Source organism: Lutra lutra, chromosome 9 (genome assembly GCF_902655055.1).
Source record: "Lutra lutra chromosome 9, mLutLut1.2, whole genome shotgun sequence".
Taxonomy (NCBI): domain Eukaryota; kingdom Metazoa; phylum Chordata; class Mammalia; order Carnivora; family Mustelidae; genus Lutra; species Lutra lutra.
In genome coordinates this window covers 101,185,583-101,204,333 of record NC_062286.1, presented here as the reverse complement: position 1 = coordinate 101,204,333, position 18,751 = coordinate 101,185,583, and the positions used below count along the sequence as shown (strand labels likewise).

At 59.5% G+C, this 18,751-nt stretch overlaps 1 protein-coding gene across 1 annotated transcript in view; it reads right to left on the bottom strand.

Moving 5' to 3' along the window:
- Nucleotides 1-219: 219 nt before the first annotated feature.
- Nucleotides 220-18,751, bottom strand: part of RRBP1 (ribosome binding protein 1) — a 64,888-nt gene continuing 46,356 nt past the window's right edge. The window contains exons 7-24 of the mRNA XM_047744087.1: nt 17,359-17,512; nt 15,423-15,561; nt 13,425-13,603; nt 13,255-13,280; nt 10,485-10,575; nt 9,638-9,730; nt 7,539-7,631; nt 7,377-7,460; nt 7,140-7,229; nt 6,386-6,478; nt 5,899-5,970; nt 5,251-5,346; nt 4,647-4,730; nt 2,962-3,057; nt 2,130-2,213; nt 1,843-1,941; nt 1,284-1,427; nt 220-795 (exon numbers count right to left, since the gene is read on the bottom strand). Coding sequence (XP_047600043.1) covers nt 757-795; nt 1,284-1,427; nt 1,843-1,941; nt 2,130-2,213; nt 2,962-3,057; nt 4,647-4,730; nt 5,251-5,346; nt 5,899-5,970; nt 6,386-6,478; nt 7,140-7,229; nt 7,377-7,460; nt 7,539-7,631; nt 9,638-9,730; nt 10,485-10,575; nt 13,255-13,280; nt 13,425-13,603; nt 15,423-15,561; nt 17,359-17,512 — 1,756 coding nt within the window. The 3' untranslated portion in view covers nt 220-756. The remainder of the gene's footprint in view (nt 796-1,283; nt 1,428-1,842; nt 1,942-2,129; nt 2,214-2,961; nt 3,058-4,646; nt 4,731-5,250; nt 5,347-5,898; nt 5,971-6,385; nt 6,479-7,139; nt 7,230-7,376; nt 7,461-7,538; nt 7,632-9,637; nt 9,731-10,484; nt 10,576-13,254; nt 13,281-13,424; nt 13,604-15,422; nt 15,562-17,358; nt 17,513-18,751) is intronic.

The following is an 18,751-nucleotide window of genomic DNA, read 5'->3' as shown; positions in this document are numbered from 1 at the left end:
GTGTCACGGGCCTGTTCCCTCTGCATGCCTGGTGGGCACTGGGGCCTGGGTGGCATGACCGGGAGACAGCGAGCCCCAAGACGGCTGCTAATCTCCTGCTTTTGGGGAAACCAAGCAGCACCCTTTTTCTGTCCCTGAGGGAGCCATCACCTCCTTGTTTCTCGTCCTGGGCCCAGTGGCAAGGTCGGGGAGCCCCAGCAAACCAGACGAGACCAAAAGTGCCGGGCGACAATGTTGGTTTTAATGGCATTAACATCCGGAAGGTCACACATCCGTTCTTGATGGCAGCTTCTCCTGGGGGTGAGGGGCTGCTGCCTCACTGGGCTGGGCTGTGACCCTCCAGTCTACTCTACAGCCTTTGAGACTCCCCTGGGGCCGCCCGCCTCCTGACCCCCCCAACCCAGGGAAAGAAAACAATTGCACTGATTGACATACAGATACCCAGAAGTCCCGGCCTCCCCAGCACATACCCTGGGGCCTGTCACAGAGCTGAGAAGGGCTTTGGCGTCTGCTCGGTGGTGGTCCAGGGCTGGTCCTGGGGAATAGTGTTTATCAAATGTGACAAAGGTTCTTTGACAAACGGGGGGTCTGGCAGATCTAGTTCTGTGATTCTAAGAGACTCTCGTCTCTAATGGCTTCTCTCAGAGCTACTGGAGGTTGGGCCTGGATAACGCTGTGTTGGGTGGTTTATTTATTCGAAAGGAATGTGTAAGGCATTTTGGTAAGTTGAACAGTAACTTCTTTTCCTGAAGAGACTCAGACAGATGTGCCCTCCTTTGAGCTGCTACCATCCTCCTGTGAACAAAAGTGGGCAGAGTGAGGGTGAGGCTGGGGCCAAGGAGCCAAGGCAACTGCTCCCCCCTCACTCCTAGAGACCTCCAGTGCCCCCAGGATTAACACCCCCCACACCACTCCCACCCCTTCCGAGAACACCCAGCCCAGCAAGTCTGGAGAGCCAGCATGGATTCCAGAAGCTGGTGGGAGCCGATAGGAGGAGAGGGAGGTCCCTGAGTTTGGGTGAGGACCCTGGTACCCAGGCTGGGCCAAGGGAGGACCCAGCTGGCAGTAGGGGTCAGAGAAGCACTCCCCCCCCCCCCCCCCCACTCCCCCGGCCCCAAGGGAATCTGCAGAAGGGTGGCTGCAGGTCCCACCACCCGTTTCCGGGAGTCTGTCCCCACTACATCCTGCCCCCAGGCCTGGTTCTCCTATCTGCCCTGCACCCCAGGAGTGCTGGGGCCTCCCACACTGCCAGGGGATGCGGGAGCCATGGCCAGGACACTTACTGTTTTGTCCAGCTGCTCCTGCAACTTCTGCACCGTCTCTCTCTCCTTCGTCAGCTGCTCCTGGGTTGTCTTCAAAAGCTCCTGTAATTTGGTGGCAGCGCGTCCCAAGTCACTGGTTAATTTCTTCTCTTTTTCTAGTCTCTCCTGGAGGTCAGAGGATGCAAGGGGATGAGCCATTCTGTGGCACAGCAGAACAGACCCCGGCTCTGCCCGTGAGCCCTGCTGCCCATGAACTGGGAGGCCTCCAGAGAGAGGTGTGAGGCTGCAGTTGCTGCCTTGCTACCAGCATCACCACGAGCTTCCTGTGACACCGGGGAGGTCCTGAGGTGCACTGAGGCTAGAGGGACAGGAAGCAAACTTCTGGTTTTACTTCATGTACACAGCCACACTGATGAGTGGCTGCCCAGTGTGACCTTGGGGGCTTAGGGATCCTGCCACCCTCCATTACCACCAAATAAGGCTGGACCCTGCTCAAGGGGCCTCAAGAGGGCTCCTCTCCCCCTCCCACCCCAGACAGTCACCCTCCTTTCCCGACCTGCTGCTCCCCCGCAACTTCTACCTTCAGCTGCGTGACCTCCTCTGCTTCTGAAGACTCGAGGAACCCTGTGCTGCGGAGCTTGTCCAGCTCTGCCTGTAGCCGACACGCCGAGCTCTGAGCCTAGGTGGAGAGAGGGCAGCACGGTGTGGGCAGGAGGCCCAACACAGTGCGCAGGGCTGTCACCAGATGCCCAGCAGGGAGGGACAGGGGTGCGGGGCAGGGCCCAAGGCTGGACCCTGCCCCGCAGACCCCTGCCCCATATCCCCACAGGCCCTGGCACACTGGGAACTGTAGGGGTAGGGCCTGACCTCCTCAAGCTCGGCTGAGAGCTTCTGCCGCAGTGCCTGCTCACCCTCCAGGGTGGCTTCTGTCTGCTCCAGCTGCGTCTTGAGCTGTGTGGAAACAGTACACAAGGAGTGTGGGAAGCCGGGAAAGACCCCCTCAGGGACCATGGCTCCTGGCCAGGTTCCACCTTCTAGTGCCAACGAGTGCTGCCTTAGCCTCTCCCTGCCTCTGGCTGTTTGGTTGGGGGCGGAGGTGGGAAGCTCTGGCCACCCACCGGCCAGCTGACAACTGTTCCCAAAGCTCCCCCTTTGGGGAGATGGTGCCTCAGCCCCAGGGACAGAGCTGGGGTACTGAAGAGATGCTACTAGGACCTCTGCTGACCCCAGGACAGGGATGCCCTAGAGCCACGGTGCCAGTCCCAGCGCCATGACTCCATCCCCACCCTGCTCCCCTGGGCACAGGCCCCTGGCGAGGGCTCTCAACCACAGTTACTTGGGTCAGAAGTCTGGAGAGTAAGTGCCCTGCTGGGGACGTCCCAGCAAGGGCAACAGGGAGACCAAACTCCCTATCTGCAGGCACAGCCGTCCTGGCTCCCCCTGCCAGCCCTCCCGCACACATGGTTAGGATCCCACACCTGATCCCTCTCTACCTAGCTGCCTCCCTGTCCTTGCCTCCGCTCGGGGGCCACCTCAGCACCTGGCTGGCCCCTGGCTGGGCAGAGCCGGTGGCAGAGGCTGCCAGTGGCCAGTGTTCATCCGGAACAGAGGCCTGCGGTCCTTGCTCTCCCAGTGGGCGGGAGGGGTCCGAGGCAGGCTGTTAGTGACAGACATCTGGGGACCGGCTCACCGCCCTAACCTCGATGGGGTCCTGCTCTGCGGGGGGGGCAGCTGGGGACCCGGCTACGTCACCATCCTCTACGTGGCTCTTCATCTCACTCAACTGTTGCCTGACCTGAAACAGGGAAGAAGTGTGGGTTTGTGCCGATCGCAGCCAGACACAGGGCCACTGTGCACACGCGAGCTCACAGACCCCCTCAGGAGGACAGCGGATGCTCCCGATGGCCAAAGCCCCATGGGGTACCTGGTCTGGCAACCGTGACCCCTGACCAGAGCCAAACTGAGGCCCAGGGGCCATTCCTGTGTTCTGCTCCAAGGCTAGCCATGGAGCCCTTGCCGTGAGTGAGGGGACCACTGACGGACAGGGGGCACACAGCTAAGGAACTGAAAAGGAAGTGAGAGGCAGCGGATGGGCTGGGCACAAACAGCACTGCCTACGAACCGGACCCTTTTCCAATGCAGTCTACTGTTCAGAGCCCCCTTTAGGGTCTGGACAAGATTAGGAATGGACACCTGCCTAACAAGGTCCCCTTACGTCAGAGCTCCACTGGTGGGGGCAGGGGACACATCTGGGGTTCCCCATGCCCTGGGGCCTCAGACCTGAAGCAGGAGCAGCATCACCCACGAAGCTCTGGTAAAGGTTCTAGTCAGGGAATCGGGTGGGCCCTGGTACGAGCTCCCCAGGGGGCCCAGATGGTCTCCAAGAGGCAGTGCGCCAAAGGGCATCCCTAGGCCTGTCCTTCGGCTTCCCTCCCGACAGCAGCTCACCAAAGGTGACACCAAAATGCGCAGGCCTGTGATGGTGAGCAATTCTGGGGTTTTCTCTGCATGTGACTTCCACCTGGGCAGCATCCCCAGGCCCTGTCACCCAGACCTGGAAGAGGCCATGTCTTTGGCGAGTGGTCCTTGGGCTCAGGTGACTCGGCCCAGATGGCACTCGCACTCCAGTGTGCCAATCCCTGGGCAAGGCCTGAATAAGCAGGGGTGCACTGGGGGTGGGGGAGCGCGGAGCGTGTGCCCCAGTGCAGGGGATGCCTGTGGCTCGGTGGCGGCTGTCAGGGGAGCACCCACACCCTGGGCCAGATCTGCTGGCTCCTCTCCAAAAACCAGATGCGTATTTGTCTTCAAAATCTGCCAATTCCTAAGTGGTAATGACTAATGCAAGATTTTAAGAAACGCTGCAGATCCAGTAGCCTGGGCTGTGACTGCAGCCCCGGAGCTGGTCCTGGCACAGAGGAGGCCCAGCTGACCTCGCCAGGGGGCAGGGAGCAGGTCAGCCACCAAAGCGGACAACTAGGAGAACCTAAGGCCACCTGCACGGCAAGGAGCCCTACACCTCTGCCAAGGTGGCACCCCCATTCAGCCCCTACCCTGGGGTACGGCAGGCCTCTGTACACACCCACAGGCTTGACAGAGCTGGTCTGAGCCACAGGGCTCACAGGGAGCTGGACTGCCCTTAACCCCAGCCCTGAGCTCCCAGTGCCTTTCCCTGGAGCAACAGGAAGTGGAGAGAGAGCACTGGTCCTGGCAGCTGCCCCCCAGCTTGAAGCCCCTCCGGCAGGGCCCATGAAAGCCTGCCTCTAATGCCGGGTCTATGCACACCGTCCCCCACCACGCTGCGTTACCTTTGATGGGGCGAAGCATGATTGGCCAGTTCACCACACACACACACACACACACACACACACACACATGCACACTCACCAGGGCGAGCTCATTGCTCTGTTTCTGGGCTTCACTCTTGGCTGCGTCCAGCTGAGATTGAGATTCTAATAAAAGTTGCCTCAACTTGGGAGAGGAAACAGACCCAGGCGACAAAGAAAAAGAGAAAACCAGTTCCGGTGCGTTAGCCTGAGACAGACAAGCAAACATGACCCTTCCCTGTAACCCCGAGAACATCACAGGGCACAGCAGGCCTGGCGGGGGCTCCGAGGCCTCCCAGAACTACTGTCCTTGAAGACTTTGGGAAGACATAATCCACTGTGAGTGAGCCTGGCTTGTAAAACAGGCCCCAAGTCCGAGATCAAACCAGCATCGGGGGAGGGGTCAGGCGTGTGCGTTTCTGCTTCAGAGCAGCCAAAACGTATCAGAAGTGAGCCCGTCTTCCCCGGCAATGGTGTCCCCAGGCCAGAGAGGGAACTCTCAGAAGGCCGCCCTGTCCATTGGACGTGCTAAGGTCTGCCCCACCACCCAGCAAGTCTCCTTGAATCTGTGGGCCCGAGGCCAGGCCTGAAGCTGGAGAACCCAGACTCCATGCTGGGGTGAGAGTCAAGGGAGGAGGAGAACCAAGTTATGGCCGCAGACTCACCCCCGCCACCTCCTTGGCGTAGCTCTGGCACTCGGCGCTGGCGGCCACCATGTGCTTCTCCAGCTCTGCCTCCAGATGGGATGTGTGCTCCCTCACCTGGGCGCGCGCACGCACACACACACACACACACACACACACACACGTGTCAGACACCTCAAGTGGGCCCACAGGGAACAGGGTGCCAGGGCGACAAGTCTGGCTGCCTTGGGGTGAGGGCTGGGAGGCTGTCCATGGCCTGTGGGCAGCGGGCCAACCAACAACGGGCAGAGACAAGTCCTTGGCAACGGAACACCTTCCCCAGGTCCAGCTCTCCTGGGCCTGGAGTGCTCTTGGCCTCAGCAGGGCAGGAGAGGAGCGCTTCCAGATTTGCTTGCCAGGTGGATGCCAGGGGCACAATGCAGGCTGCTAGGGCTGATGGGGTATCCGCAGAGGGCACCGGGGCCACCTCACACCCTTCCTGCGACGCGGCCAGTGCAGAAGCCGCCGCGCACCGGGGCCCAGGGCCCAGGGCCGCTGAGCCTGTGAGCGGCTCTCAGGAAGGAAAAGCAGGACTGATGAGACCCCTTCGCCTCTCTCAAGACACGAAGCAAAAACCACTACGGGGGCCTCTGTAATAGAGCAGCCCACTGGGCAAAGCCCCACACCCACCTGCTCTGAACTTTCGAGTTCTCCTCTTAGCTTCTCTACAATGTCTTCGAGATGTTTCACTGTGACCCGTGACTGCAGGGAGAAGGCCCCGTCAAACGCAAGCCCTTGGAAGGGGACAGTCCCAGGACCCAAGCAGGATGGGCCCTCTCCCAGGAAGCCCAGTGGTGCCCGCCCTCAAGTATGACCAGCGGCCTCTTCTTTGGGGGAGGGGACTCTTGAGACTGAGAAGGCAGCTGTCACTCCATAGTTGCACTTGATGTGGTATCACCAAAACCCAGTGAACCCGCCTCCTATCTCCCAAGAGACCCACGGGACTACCCCTCCACCCTATCAGCTCTCCCCCTGGTTTTGATAAATTCTGACCTAGCTAGCTGTCAGTCTCTGGTAAGTTATGCTTGCATTCCTAGGGAGGGGGACAGTCTCCCCCCACCCCGAGCGACACCTGTGTCACTGACCCCAGGAGAGGGTCTCAGGGCCCTCCCTATACCTTCTGGAGTTCCTCCTCCGTGGCGCTCACTTTGGCCTTCCACACCTGCTCCTCCTCCTCCACACTCTTCTGCAGGTCTTTGAGCATGCCCTCCTGGGGGGACGGGACACTGAGGCAGGTCCCCCTCCCTGGAGACCCTGCCCCCCAGGAACACAGCTGCAGCCTCCTGTCCCCTGGCTGCTCTGATTCTGTCATGGTGTCACGGGGGGAAGGAAGGGGATCAGTCCTGCAGTGGGGTCTCTGGCCAGTGTGTGAATGAAGACTGTGGGGCCCACAAGGGAGGCCATTAGGACTCTCCTCTCTGTTGGGTTTGCCACCGGTGCTGACCTCGGTGGCCCAGGGCAAGGAGCATGGCATGGGGTTGGGCCTGAGAGCTGGACCTAGCACGGGTCCTGAAGTCACAGACACAGTGGCTTCAAGCTGGCCACTAGCCAAATGGTCACCTTTTTCTTTCCCAGTCCACTCCCTGTCATGTCTGTCTCCAACCCCCCAACCCCTAGAGAGCCAGCCCCAAAGCTACCACCAAGCCCCCTCAGCTCAGAAGCAGTGAAGGCTTGAGCACGTCACTCATTCCCTTTACCACTAAGCGAGAGAAATGGGAGCCCAGGGAGGGGCCATGATGACCCGAGGTCGTGCAGAGCTGGCATTAAACCCAAGGCTCTTTTCCCCAGGGCCACTGGGCCGCCTCCCGCCTGTAGGCTCTGGAAGCTCCTTCCTGGCAGTGCCCCGAGGGCCAGCCAGCTGCAAGCCCTACCGTCTCTGCCAGGATGGTGCGGTACTGGTCACACTCGGCCTGCAGGTTGCTCTGGGCCTCCTCAGCCTCCCTCAGCTTGGAGGCCAGCTCCTGGGGGCAGAACAGGGCTCTGTTCAGCCAAACACAAAGGTTTTGCCCCGCTGCCCAAGGACGCAACTCCGGGCACCCTTCCCTCCCGGGGGGCAGCCAAAGGGAGAGCGCTGGCCCTGGCGAGGGCATGTCAGCAGCTGAGCTTACCGAGGAGGGCTCTGTGCTCGCTGGCAGCTGCTTCAGCAGCTCAGGGCCCTTCTCTCGGAGCTCTTGCAGCCACTCAGTGTAACTCTGCAACGACACGTGCGAGGTGGGGCCCAGACATTCCCTCTGGGCGCGGGGTCCCCCGGGAGCCACCCCGCCTCCTACCTGGGGCGCAGAACTGGAGAGTGCGGGCAGCAGCGCGGAGAGGGCCTCCTTGGTCTGTGCCTCAGTCAGGCCAAGCTGCTTCTCTGATTCCTCCTGGAGGAGAGGGGGGGCGGCGTTCAGCCCTGCGCTCTGGGGCAACCCTGGGGAGTGTCTGTGGCGACACGGGAGTCCTGCCTCAGCTCCTCGGAGAAGGTGGGAGGCTCCACTGGGCTGAAGGGGATGGTGGGTGGGGGCTCAACCTTGGCGCCAGGTTCTGGCCACTGCGGCCTGTGCTGGGTCACTTTTAAGCCATCTCCATTCAGGCGCAGGCTTCCTGGGACACCTCCCAACAGGAGCCCACCCACGATTGGCTCTCAATCACAGAGGTCACCACATGAGCGTTTGCGTGTGCGTGTGAGTATGCAGACACCTATGTGGATGACCAAGCTGCTGTAGGGGCCGGGGAGGAGGCAGAAGAGAGGGGCATCTCCCCACAGCTACCACTTAGGGGCGACTGCCATCTGGGAGGGACCCCACCCAGCAGCAGCAGAGGGCCAAGGATCAGCACCCCCACTCTGCGAAGGGAGGGACCCACCCAGAAGGGACAAGCCATCAGTGGGGGTCATGTCTCCTCTGAAGTCTGACTCACCCCGTCTGGGCTATGCCAGGCCAGACCCCACCTGTCCTCCTTAAGGCTCCTGCACAAAATGCAAGCTAGGGATGGAAGGAGGATGGGAAGAGCTATAAAGTGAAGCCCAGCAGAACACATGCGTCCCTGGGGACACAGAACACCCCTTCCTCAGACCCCAGGGAGGTTTCTGGCTAAAACAAAGTCTTATCCAACAACCCGTCTCCGGCAGCTTGAGCCTGGGGCCAGCCCGCCATGATTGTGGTATGGCTGGAGACCTGACGGGGCACCAGAACTGCCACTGGGTTAGGGCCTTCCAGTGATATTCTGGAATGTGTGTGACAAGACGCCCGGCCAGACCACAGTGCCCACATGATCCAGACTCGAGTCTCAAGACTGGACCTGTCTTGGGTCAGCCGGCAATGATGCAGACAATGCTGGTGGCCTGCTGTGGATCCCTGACCTTGCAACCCCTGTCAGACCCCCCAGGGTCACATGAGTCCAAGGCAAAGGCCAGAGGACCTGGAGGCCAGCTCTTATCTATCGGGCTGTGTGGCTGGGAGCGAGTCAGGCGACGTTTCCCGTCACAGCTTCTGCCTTTGTCACAGCAAGGCCAACAGGCTGCTGGGTCATCTCTGCGGAGTCTCTGCGCAGCTGCCACAGTGGGACCTGAGGCCAGCCCTCCACCTTCTGCCTGGACTTAGGGCCTCATCTGATTCAGCCCTCAGGCTTCCTGGGAAGCTCACGAAAGTCCCTGTAAAGCCCATGATAACAGGACAGACATTCCTTCTGCATGAGTGAGGCTGGGAGGGGAGAGGGAGGGCTGGCTGCCTGGGGCTTCTCTTCAAGGACAAAGAGGGGGTGGGCGAGGCCCTCATTGGCCACAGCTACCGCAGGCCACATTCCCCCTCCAGAGGCAACATGGGGGCCCTGCATACAGAAATACCCACATTCCCTCCACCTGGCTGGTGCAGAACTCAGGACCCACCGGGCTCTAGGGACAAGTGCTTGCTGCTAAAGATGCCTTCCCTCCATGTAAAGGTCAATCACAGAACCTACTGGGCCAGGATTTCAGAGGCCCTGAGAAAGTGGGGGTGTGTGTGTGTGGAGGGGGTGGGGAGAGGTGGAGGGGAACAAGATGAAGAAAGTCCACAAGGACAGCTCAACCTTCTTCCTCAAAGGCAGTCCAGCCAGGTGGGCTCATAGCCCCCACAGCCTGTCTCTGTGCCCTGCTGGCAAAGGGCCCAGTTAAGAAAAAGCAGCAAGGCTACATTTCCCCCTTCATCTTGAGGAGGAAGGAAGAAGCAAAGGAAGGGGAGAGAAGGAGGGCAAGGAGGAAGGCACAGGGGCCCCGGGGCACACCGTCTGCTGCCCTTGGGGCCCTGGGTGTGGATTTCAGAGGCTCCAAGGCCAAGGCTGCTCTGCGCACAGTTTGCGTGTTTCGTGTGGTCTGCCAAAGGAGCAGGTCAGGCCAAGCACGTGGGACTCTGACCTTGGCCTGGATCAAAGAGCGTAGCTTCTCCTCGCAGGCTCTCTCGGCTGAGGCCAGAGCCTCCATGGCCTTCCAGTTCTTCTCTCGGAGGTCCTGGGGGGAGATGTAGGAAAGATCAGTGGCCAGGTGGGGGCAGCCACCACACATCCCCCCGCCCCCGCAAGCTGCTTCAGCCAGGCTCAGCAGGGCAGGAGAACCGTCCCAGACCCTACTTGGGACCCCACAGGGAGACTGCGAAGGGACAAAACGTCCCTCCTCTTGGCCCATGTCTGCTGGCCTCCCTGGGGTAGCCTGCTATGGAGTGGCTGTGGTACAAGGGTGTGAGAAGGTGGGCGTCCTTTCAGGGAAGCTCTACTGTGGAAGAAAGAGGAGAGAGGGTCAGCCTGGCTCCTCAGAGAAGAGGCTCCTGCCGCCACTGACCCCGCTGCTGGCTCTGGCCATGCCAGTCCCAGGGAGGTCCGTGCAGGGGCTCCCCAGGGAAGGGCAGGTGGGATAGCCCGGCAGGGAGGTTGCAGCTAAGGTCCCCCCACACCCCCTTCTCCTGACGCCAGCCTCCCCACTCCAAGGTGACCATGGGACATTCTAATCCCATCAAGGGCTGGGAGTGGGGGAGGGGGCTCCACGCTTGGGTACAGGGCCCAAGCCCACCCAATGGGTGTCAGCCCTGGGAATGTGAGGGGGACCCAAGGGGACAGGAGGCCTTGCCCAAGACCCCAAAAATCAGTGGGCTTCCAGCCAGGAGTAGCATGACAGGACATGAAGAGGCAGCTGGGTCCCTTCTTCCCAAGGGGTTGGGGGTTGGTTTCCCGCAAACCCAAGCCTCATAAACACGCCCCTCAGCACTCACGTTGTTCTTCACTTTCTGTTGTTCAACTGCCTCCTTGAGCTCGGTGGCCTCCTTCTCCAGGCACCACACCTGGGACTCCAGCTCCTTGAGGCTGAAAGGAGAGAGGGATGTCCCCGCTGGGCTCCGAGTGCCCACAGTGTCCCCAGGCTCTGTCTCTGGGTGCTGCTTCTGCTGCTCGGACATCCACACAGAGCCCCTCAGCTGGGGTCCGTCCCCTCCCACTGCCCCTAACCACCTCACAGAGCACAAGCTTTTAGGAAGGCCCAAGGAACCATCCCTGCCCCATCATCCTCACTCATCCCAACAACCCAGGAGCCTGGGCACAGACTCATGAGGCCACCAGACTTCTATCTGGTGACACTGACCACTGGGACAGCAGAGGTCAGAGCAGCCACAGTGGTCAGGGCAGGGGTGTACCCAGACAGCTGAGTTTCAGGGACGCTTTCTCTTCTAGTGAACTGCGCTCTGACACCAGGTACGTGGCTCCTCTTCGATCTGGTCCTGCTCTGTCCCCACAGAACATGTCAGCTGGCCCTTCCCTGCGGCCACACCAGGCCCTCCAGAGACACCGGCTAGGCCCTCTCACAGGACTACTGAGCCTGCACCCCCAGGAAGACTCCAGATGCCACTGCTCTCCACTGGGGCCAGCAGAACCCCCTTCATCCAAAACCTAACTCTGCTGAGCCCCAAAGACTCCTCCCTCAGGTCCCTGCCCAGGCTCTGGGGAATCAGCCCCAGATGAGCCCCAGACGCCATGGCATCGGTGAGATGTCAGTCCCATCTTCTCACACTTCTCTTCACACTCAGGGGCCTGGTGGGCTATGACTACCCTCACCGTCCAGAGAGTGAGAGGTGGACACTGTTAGAGCGGGACTAGCCATTCCGAGGAACAGGCTTCCAAGGCTGACACTTTACTGTGTCAGCTTCGGCATTAAGCTTTAGGATAGGGAAGGTCCCACGAACACAGGAAATGTGAGGTCTAGAAGTGACTAACCACCTCCCCCCACTCTCCACCCACACCCCGAGGACGTGCCCACCAGAGGGGGCTGCCACCAGCTTCAGGGAGCCACTGCCAGCCAGATGAGGACATACTGATCTATATCTGCTCATGGGCCATGGTCAAAAGCACTTTGAAAACCACCATTCTAACGCATCTCAGGGCCAAACCAAATAATCTAAGTGGCTAAGGGCTGAAGTCTGCTGGTTGGCCCACGCAGCCTACCTGGGAATGGCCTCCCACCCCCGCACTGCCTCACCTAGTTACTCTAAAACCAGCATCCAGAAAGGCCTTCAAGTCAGGTGACTCCTTGGGTCTCTCTTTTACTTTCTCCTACCCTGAAAACTACACTGGGACCCCTCACAGCTTTTCCCTCAAGCCCCCTGCAACATGTAAGAGCCTGTAGCAAACCAGGTCCCTGAGGAGGAAGAGGCAGCAGGCAGGTGGCAAGGACATGCCAACAGTGGTCACAGCCCGAGTTCTAGAACATCTGGTTGGGATTGCTTATCTCCACCAAGAACAGGATGGCCTGACCTAGAGGCAATTTTCTGATGAATTCAGAAGAATATTTTAAAAACCAGTTTCTCCCAAACACATCTGCCTAGTGCAAAAATTAGGATTAACCATATTTACAATGTGACTTAAGCGTCCTACACATTTGTTATACACTCCCTGTGTGGCCCAAGGATTTGATCTTAAAATACAAAAGCAAAAAACAAAACAAAAACAAAAAACACAACCCACCCTAATCAAACACAACCTCTCTACTCCAACAAACACCACGAGAAACCAAGTCCACCAGAGCTTTCTGCGAAGCAGCACACTGGGAAAGGGACATGGAGAGCTTGGTTCTGGGTCTTCCACAAGGTACTGTGGGCTCTCTGGCTTCCTTCCCCAGCCCCCGAACATGGAGCCCGAGGCTAAGAACCAACAACGGGCCATGGCCTGAGGAGGCACAGGCGAGGTGACTCACTGGCTGCTGCCCAGGGAACTGGCCAGAACAAGGGAACTTTGTCAGCTGATGGTCTGGGACACATCTGGCCATCTGTATGGGGACGAAGGCCACCCGTCATGCCTCACTGCCATGTGGCTCCCCTGTGGAGACCTGGCCACAGACCCAGCTTCCAAGCCTGTGGCCCTCTGCTCGGGGACGTGTGTCCCAGAGATCATGGCCCAGGGACTCCAAGCCCCCTAAGTCAAGCCATTCCCCGCAAGTGTCAGCTCCAGCCTTAGCAACAGCAAATAAACCATCCACTGAGCACAGCCTGGTGCTGGGCCACCCACTGAAGAAAAACAAGTCTGCCGGCAGTGAAGTTACCTCGTGGCCAATCCCGTGACTTCGCTCCCAACTGCACTGCCATTGCAAATCTGGGCAGAAAGCTGAGTGACACACCCCCCACCACACACAGCTTCTCCATCTGGGTGTGCAACCCTTGCCTTGGAAACCCCCCGACCAGCCAGTCCTTCATCTGAGACATGGATGGATGGATAGATGGGAGGAGGCAGAAGGCCTAGGAAACACCTGCCCACCCCTCTGTCTGAGGCACCTGCTGCTCTCCACACAGACGGGAGTCTCACTCCTTAAGAGGGGGCAAGGAGCACTTTGCAAGGATGACTTTCTGTCCTGCCCAGGTCTGTCCCATCCTCAGAGCCACTGGAGGGAGCGGGGAAAGGCCAGGGCCTCTGCAGTGGCTCTTCCCCAGGCGACTGTGTCCCCGGCCAAATGCCCTGGCCTCGCCATGCTGAGGCTGTGGCCCCCCTGTTTCCACTTACCGGGCCTGCTGCTCCACCTGGCTGGCCTGGAATGAGAGACAGAAAGCGCCGTGGTCACCATGAGACTGGCCCCATGTGGCAACCAGTCAGGACAGGACCCCGACCATTCTCAGCCCTTTCTACTTGGCAGGATGGATTGTGGCCTTCTCCCTCCCCTGCCGCAGGCTGACCTGGGTATCCTGTGTGTCCCGGGCCTGGCCTGCCTCCAGCAGGGCCTCAATGGACCGGATTCTCTCCGTGAGCTGTGAGTTCTCGGCTCTGGCCTCTTTGAGCTGCCCGTGGAGACCGCTCAGCTCCTCACGCTTGCTCTTCACCTCCGCCTCAGAGGCCTGCAGTTTGCTGTGCAGCTCTGAGGGACAGAGGGTGGGTAGGGGTAGGAAGCGCTGGGAGGGACATCATTTCTCCCCCGCTCCCCGGCACACAGCACCCAGGGCTCCCTCCCCTGCCTCCTCCGTGTGCCTACGCTGCTAAGATGGAGCTGTGACCACTGAGGCATCTTACTAGCTGAGGGACAAAGTCACTCTGGCTTTGCTCTCCAGGACACATTATGCCCTGGGATCACTCCTGGGAAAATGCTAGAAATCTAAAATGGATTCTAAAATCGATTCCAGCTGCAGCTGCTAAACGTCTTTTCTCTGGGAGACAGGCTTGTACCAGCGAGTTCTGCTTAGGCAGCTGGAACCCAGCACTCCCACCAACGACCCGTTTCCTGCTAGTCTGGCCGCTCTGTTTCCCCTGCCTCTACTTCTCACAGGCCAGCAAGGCGTGTGGGTTCCACATCCACCACCTCCCAAATCCCTCCCTGGCTCACCAGTACCCCTGGGGCCACCTGGGCCCACCCTGATGCCTTTGAACAGAACAGCTACAAAAGCTCCAGCCCTGGTCCCCTGGGCCATTCCTGCTCTGGTCCATTCTCCACCCAGCACCAAATCATCCAAAAGTTCAACAGGTTCCTGCCATCCCCGTCCCAGAGGCCCTGAGTGTACCAACCACACTACACAAGCACCCAAACCTCACGGTGGGGGGTGACCTGGGCCCTGCCCTCTGGCCCCACATTGTTCCAGTCACGCTTGCTGACTTTATGCACCTGTTTCTTAAAGGCCAAGTTCAAGTTCATTCCCATTCTCAGGGGTCCTACGCTGGCCATTTCCACCTCCTCCTGGTCTCGATGAGACCAGCCCCTCCCTTCCCATCACCAAGACTGGGCTTGAATATTCCCTCTGCCTTGGAAAGGATTTCCCCACCATCCAATCTAAAGCCACACCCATTAGAGCAGAGGTCAGCAAACTAGGCCCACGGGCCACCCCTGGCACCCCTCTCTATTTTTGTAAATAAATCTTTATTGGAAGGCAGCCAGCTCTGTCTACACCTTGCCTAGGGCTGCTTTGGCATTAGGGCAGCCAAGCTGAGCAACTGTGACAGACCCCAAGTCTGGCTCTTCAAAGACACAGCACCCTGCTGTAGGCCATGCTGGCTATCCAAAGCCTGCAGAGCACAGGGCTACGTGACTGATCAATGCACGGCCATCTGCCTGTGTCTCTCTGCCATGTCATCTGTCTCTCCTGCTGGAACAGGACCCAGGACCCTGCTGCCACGGCTTCTCTCCTAGACAAGCACTGGGTGCTCACGGCAGTGCTCGGACCACACCAAGCCAGTGACTATGGAGCCATCCCTGGCCCTGTCCCACTCTATTTCTCCAGGAGCCCTCTCCCCCCGCACTATGCCACATTCTTTGGATGGCGAAGGTGACCTCTAGGCCTAGGGAGACCACAGGTCCACCTTCCAAACCCGGCCTCTTGGGCTGAATGAGCCAGGAAAGCCAGAAAGGTCCAAAAGGAGGCAGCTGAGAAGGTCAGCGAAGGCCTCTGGGGTGCTGTAGCTCACCCAGAACCACGGCTCCAGGTCGGGGCCCTGTGCAGGGGAGGCTCCAGCTGGAGGAACCTTGCACACCCCAACTCCCCAGCCCAGCTCTCACCTGGCTGGTGCTATCGCCACCTCACGACTCCCTGGGGGACAGAGTCAGGGACCCCATGCCACCTCACCTGCCCACAGGGCTGGCCCGTTTCCGGGGTTCTGGCCTGGTGGCAGTGGGACCAGGTGGTGTACGGATGCACATGCGGCACAAACCCAGGCATGTGAGGGCCTCGGAGTCCGGGTGCTGCCCTTACCGGCCATCTGCTGCTGCTGCTCCTGGGCCTTCTCGGCGTTGGCCCGCAGGCTGGCATGGCTGCTCTGGGAGCGGCACAGTTCCCGGCTGACCTCATCTAGGCGCTTCTGCAGGGCCTCCTCACTCTCCTTGTGAGCTGCCTGGGGACCGGGCACAGGGGAGAGGGCTATGAGGAGGCTGGAAGGACGCTGCACCCCAGCGGGCTCTGAGGCCAAGGACCACAGAGAGCTCTTCACATCCCGCCAACCTGCCCCAGCAACCGCTGTTAAGACGGTCCTGGATTTCGGAAGTCGGTTCACCCACTAAGAACTCCAGGGGGCCCCCCACACTGGCCCCCCCCAGAGTAAGTGCTCGGGGAGGGGTCCCAGGTGAAGAAGCGTGGTTGCTAACATGCTAACATTTCGACCTCACTGTGATGCACAGAGATGCTTCCTACAACCTAAACCTCCAGTCTAACCTGAAGATTTCTCATGTGGGCCCTTCCAAGGTTCACCCCTGTCGAGCTCTCTCTGGGGAAGCTCTATTCTAGGCACTGAGTGTGTGTCAGCACAGCTAACCCCCAGCTGGCCCAGGACGCAGGTACTACCGTCACGCCTGTGTTACAGATGGGGACACTGAGCCTCTGAAACCCCCAGCAGACACCGAGGGCCTCATGGTCGAGCTCAGGACCGCAGAGGAGGCAGCCACACCATGCACCCCCGCCCTCCCTCACCACTGGTAGTTGGCTCCCTGAATCTCCGGTGACAGGGAGGAGACAGAGTCTCTGTGATCCCAGGCTGGGGATGGGAGCCCAAGGCCCGGGAGGACAGGAGGCGCCAGAGTTTGGGGCTTATTGGGAAGAGCCACAGAGGCCGAGGCCTTGACCCTTTAGAAATGGCACACATAATGGTGGCAAGCTGGGGGCCAGAGTGCAGGTTCCAGCCCCAGAAGCAGAACCATCCAGAAACTTTTAAAACATAATCATGGCCAGGTGCACCCCCGAGGGTTCTGATCTCCCTGGTAGGGGCCAACCTCCTTACATGAAAATCAGTGCACAGCCAATTATCCCTCTCGATTCCACCCAAACCATCCACACCGTGTTCCTTTTCAGTCCCTTGTACCGACCCCAGCGTCAGTCTGCATGTCTGTGGTGTTAGCACCTTCCACAAGACATCTCCCTGCCCCACATACTGTAGCCTAACTTCGGGGACTGAGCTGAAGAAGGGCCCAGAGTTCTTCAGGCCACCAGGATTTCCTCCTCATCCCTAAAAGTTAAATGCATAGCAGGCATGACATCAAGGCTTCCCACACCCAGGCATCCTGCCCCCAAACTGGCCAGCTGGGGGATCCAGAAATCATCAGGCCAACAAGCACCAAAGCCCTGGGCTGAGGCCACACCGGGTATTGCCCAGTGCACTCTGGGGACAGAGACAACCTTCCTCCCTCTGAGAAAACAAGCTCCTGGGAAGAAAAAATTCTAGGCCACTGCCAGAGGCTGAGAGGGAAGAGTACCTGCCCAGCCTTGAAGCCAGAGACTGCAGTACCACAGGTGGTAGCCAAGAGCACTGGGGCTGGACCCACGGGTTCAAATCCCACCTCTGCATGAACTTGGGACCAGTTACTTAACTACCCTGTGCCTCAGATTTCCTTACAGGTCATTACAGGTAATACCTCATGGGATTAGAATGAGAATTCGCCAAAGTTATGCTTGCAAAGCACTGAAGACAATGCTTACCACACCGCAAGCCCCTATTCCATGCAACCTCACTATCGCCATTATGAATGAGGCCCAAGCTGAGGGGTCCAGCCTGAGCCCCGCATGGGCCACCAACTGTCAAAATTCTGGCTGCCAAGGAGATGATCCAAGGTGACTGTGTGAGCTCGGGTCTGTCCCCGCTCTGCAGAGGCTTGGTGGGTGGGGTGCACAGGGCACCAAGGAGGCTGCTCCCCACACTCACTTGCAGCTGTAGGATCTGCTTCTCAAAGGCGGCTGTCTTGGTCTCCAGAGCCTTCCGCTGCTGCTCCTCCTGCCGTGCAGCCTCCGACTTCTCCACCAGCTCCTTGCTGACCTTGCTGAGCTCCTGCCGGAGCTTGGCCAGCTCAGCGTTCTGCCTGCAAGACAGTCCCCAGCCCTCAGCTGACGGACAGAGCAGCCCCGGGTCTGCTCTTGCTGGCCCTGAGTGACGGGGGCGCTGGCGGGCGAGCCTTCCTTCCAGGGCACCTGCTCTTTGCCCAAGTCCTGAAGCCACTACCAAGGCCTCCTGTGCTACATCAGTCATGTTGAGCTCTGATGTGAAGACCTCTGACTAGCACAGTATAGGGACCATACAGAGCAAAGAGCTGAATGTGTGCTACAATATCTTTTGGGAACCCTACCCAGAAACAGCTGGAAAATTTGGAGAGAAGAGGCAAGATGCCCTCTACCTCACTGCTGACCCAGGACCAGACAGGCTCCAGATGCCAGCCAACTGGTTGCAGTACCCCTGCAGGCCAGGGAGGGGAACAGCCAGCCAGCCAACTAGACCACAGCTAGGCCGGAGGCCACCAGAAGTGGGGCACTGAGGCACTTCACCAAACAGACCCTGCAACATGGGGCAAAAGCTGGATCTCGGGACTGGTGACAAGTTCAGAAGCGAAGGAAGGAGACTTGATTTAAAGGAAAAGAAAGGAGGCTCCAGACCCACCTCCCCCAGTGTGAGGAGGCGATCAGCACGTCGGCGTCCTTCATTAGGACACAAGACACGTCTTTAAGGCAGAGCCGACTATCCAGCCAAGGGCCAGTACCAGGCCAGACAAAGGGGACAGACAAGACTGCCCACCACCCAGCAAGGTAGCAAAAGATCAGGGGGAGGCAAGAAGCCCGGCCAAGGGCAGCTACACTCTGCTGGTCAAGAGGTATGGGGTTCCCAGCTCTGTGCACCTGGCTTTTCCCACCTGCACCAGGGTGGTCATCCCAAAGCCCTCTGCGGGGCCATCGGCTCATGCTCTAGAAGGCCAAGATTCTCGACAGGAGGGCTTGCAGGAAAGGCTGGACTCCAGCTCCTGGGGCTGGAGGTGGGAGGCTCGGTGGGCAGCCCCTTGGGACTGCTCTGGAGCTCCAGGCAGGGCCCTGGGTCACCGACTGCACACAGGGCAGAGCTTCCATGAAGGGCGTCACTGGTTGCCACCTCAGGGTGACAGGTCTATAGGCTCCTCACTTTCCCATGGAGCGTTCCTTCCTCCCCATGTTCACCTTCTGCTTGTAGCTGCTAAGGAAACCACACCCAGCCCCCCACCGACCCCCAGCCTGCTGAGAGGTCAGGCCGGAGACAAAGATGTGAGCATGCACACCCAGAGGGGATGTCCAGACAG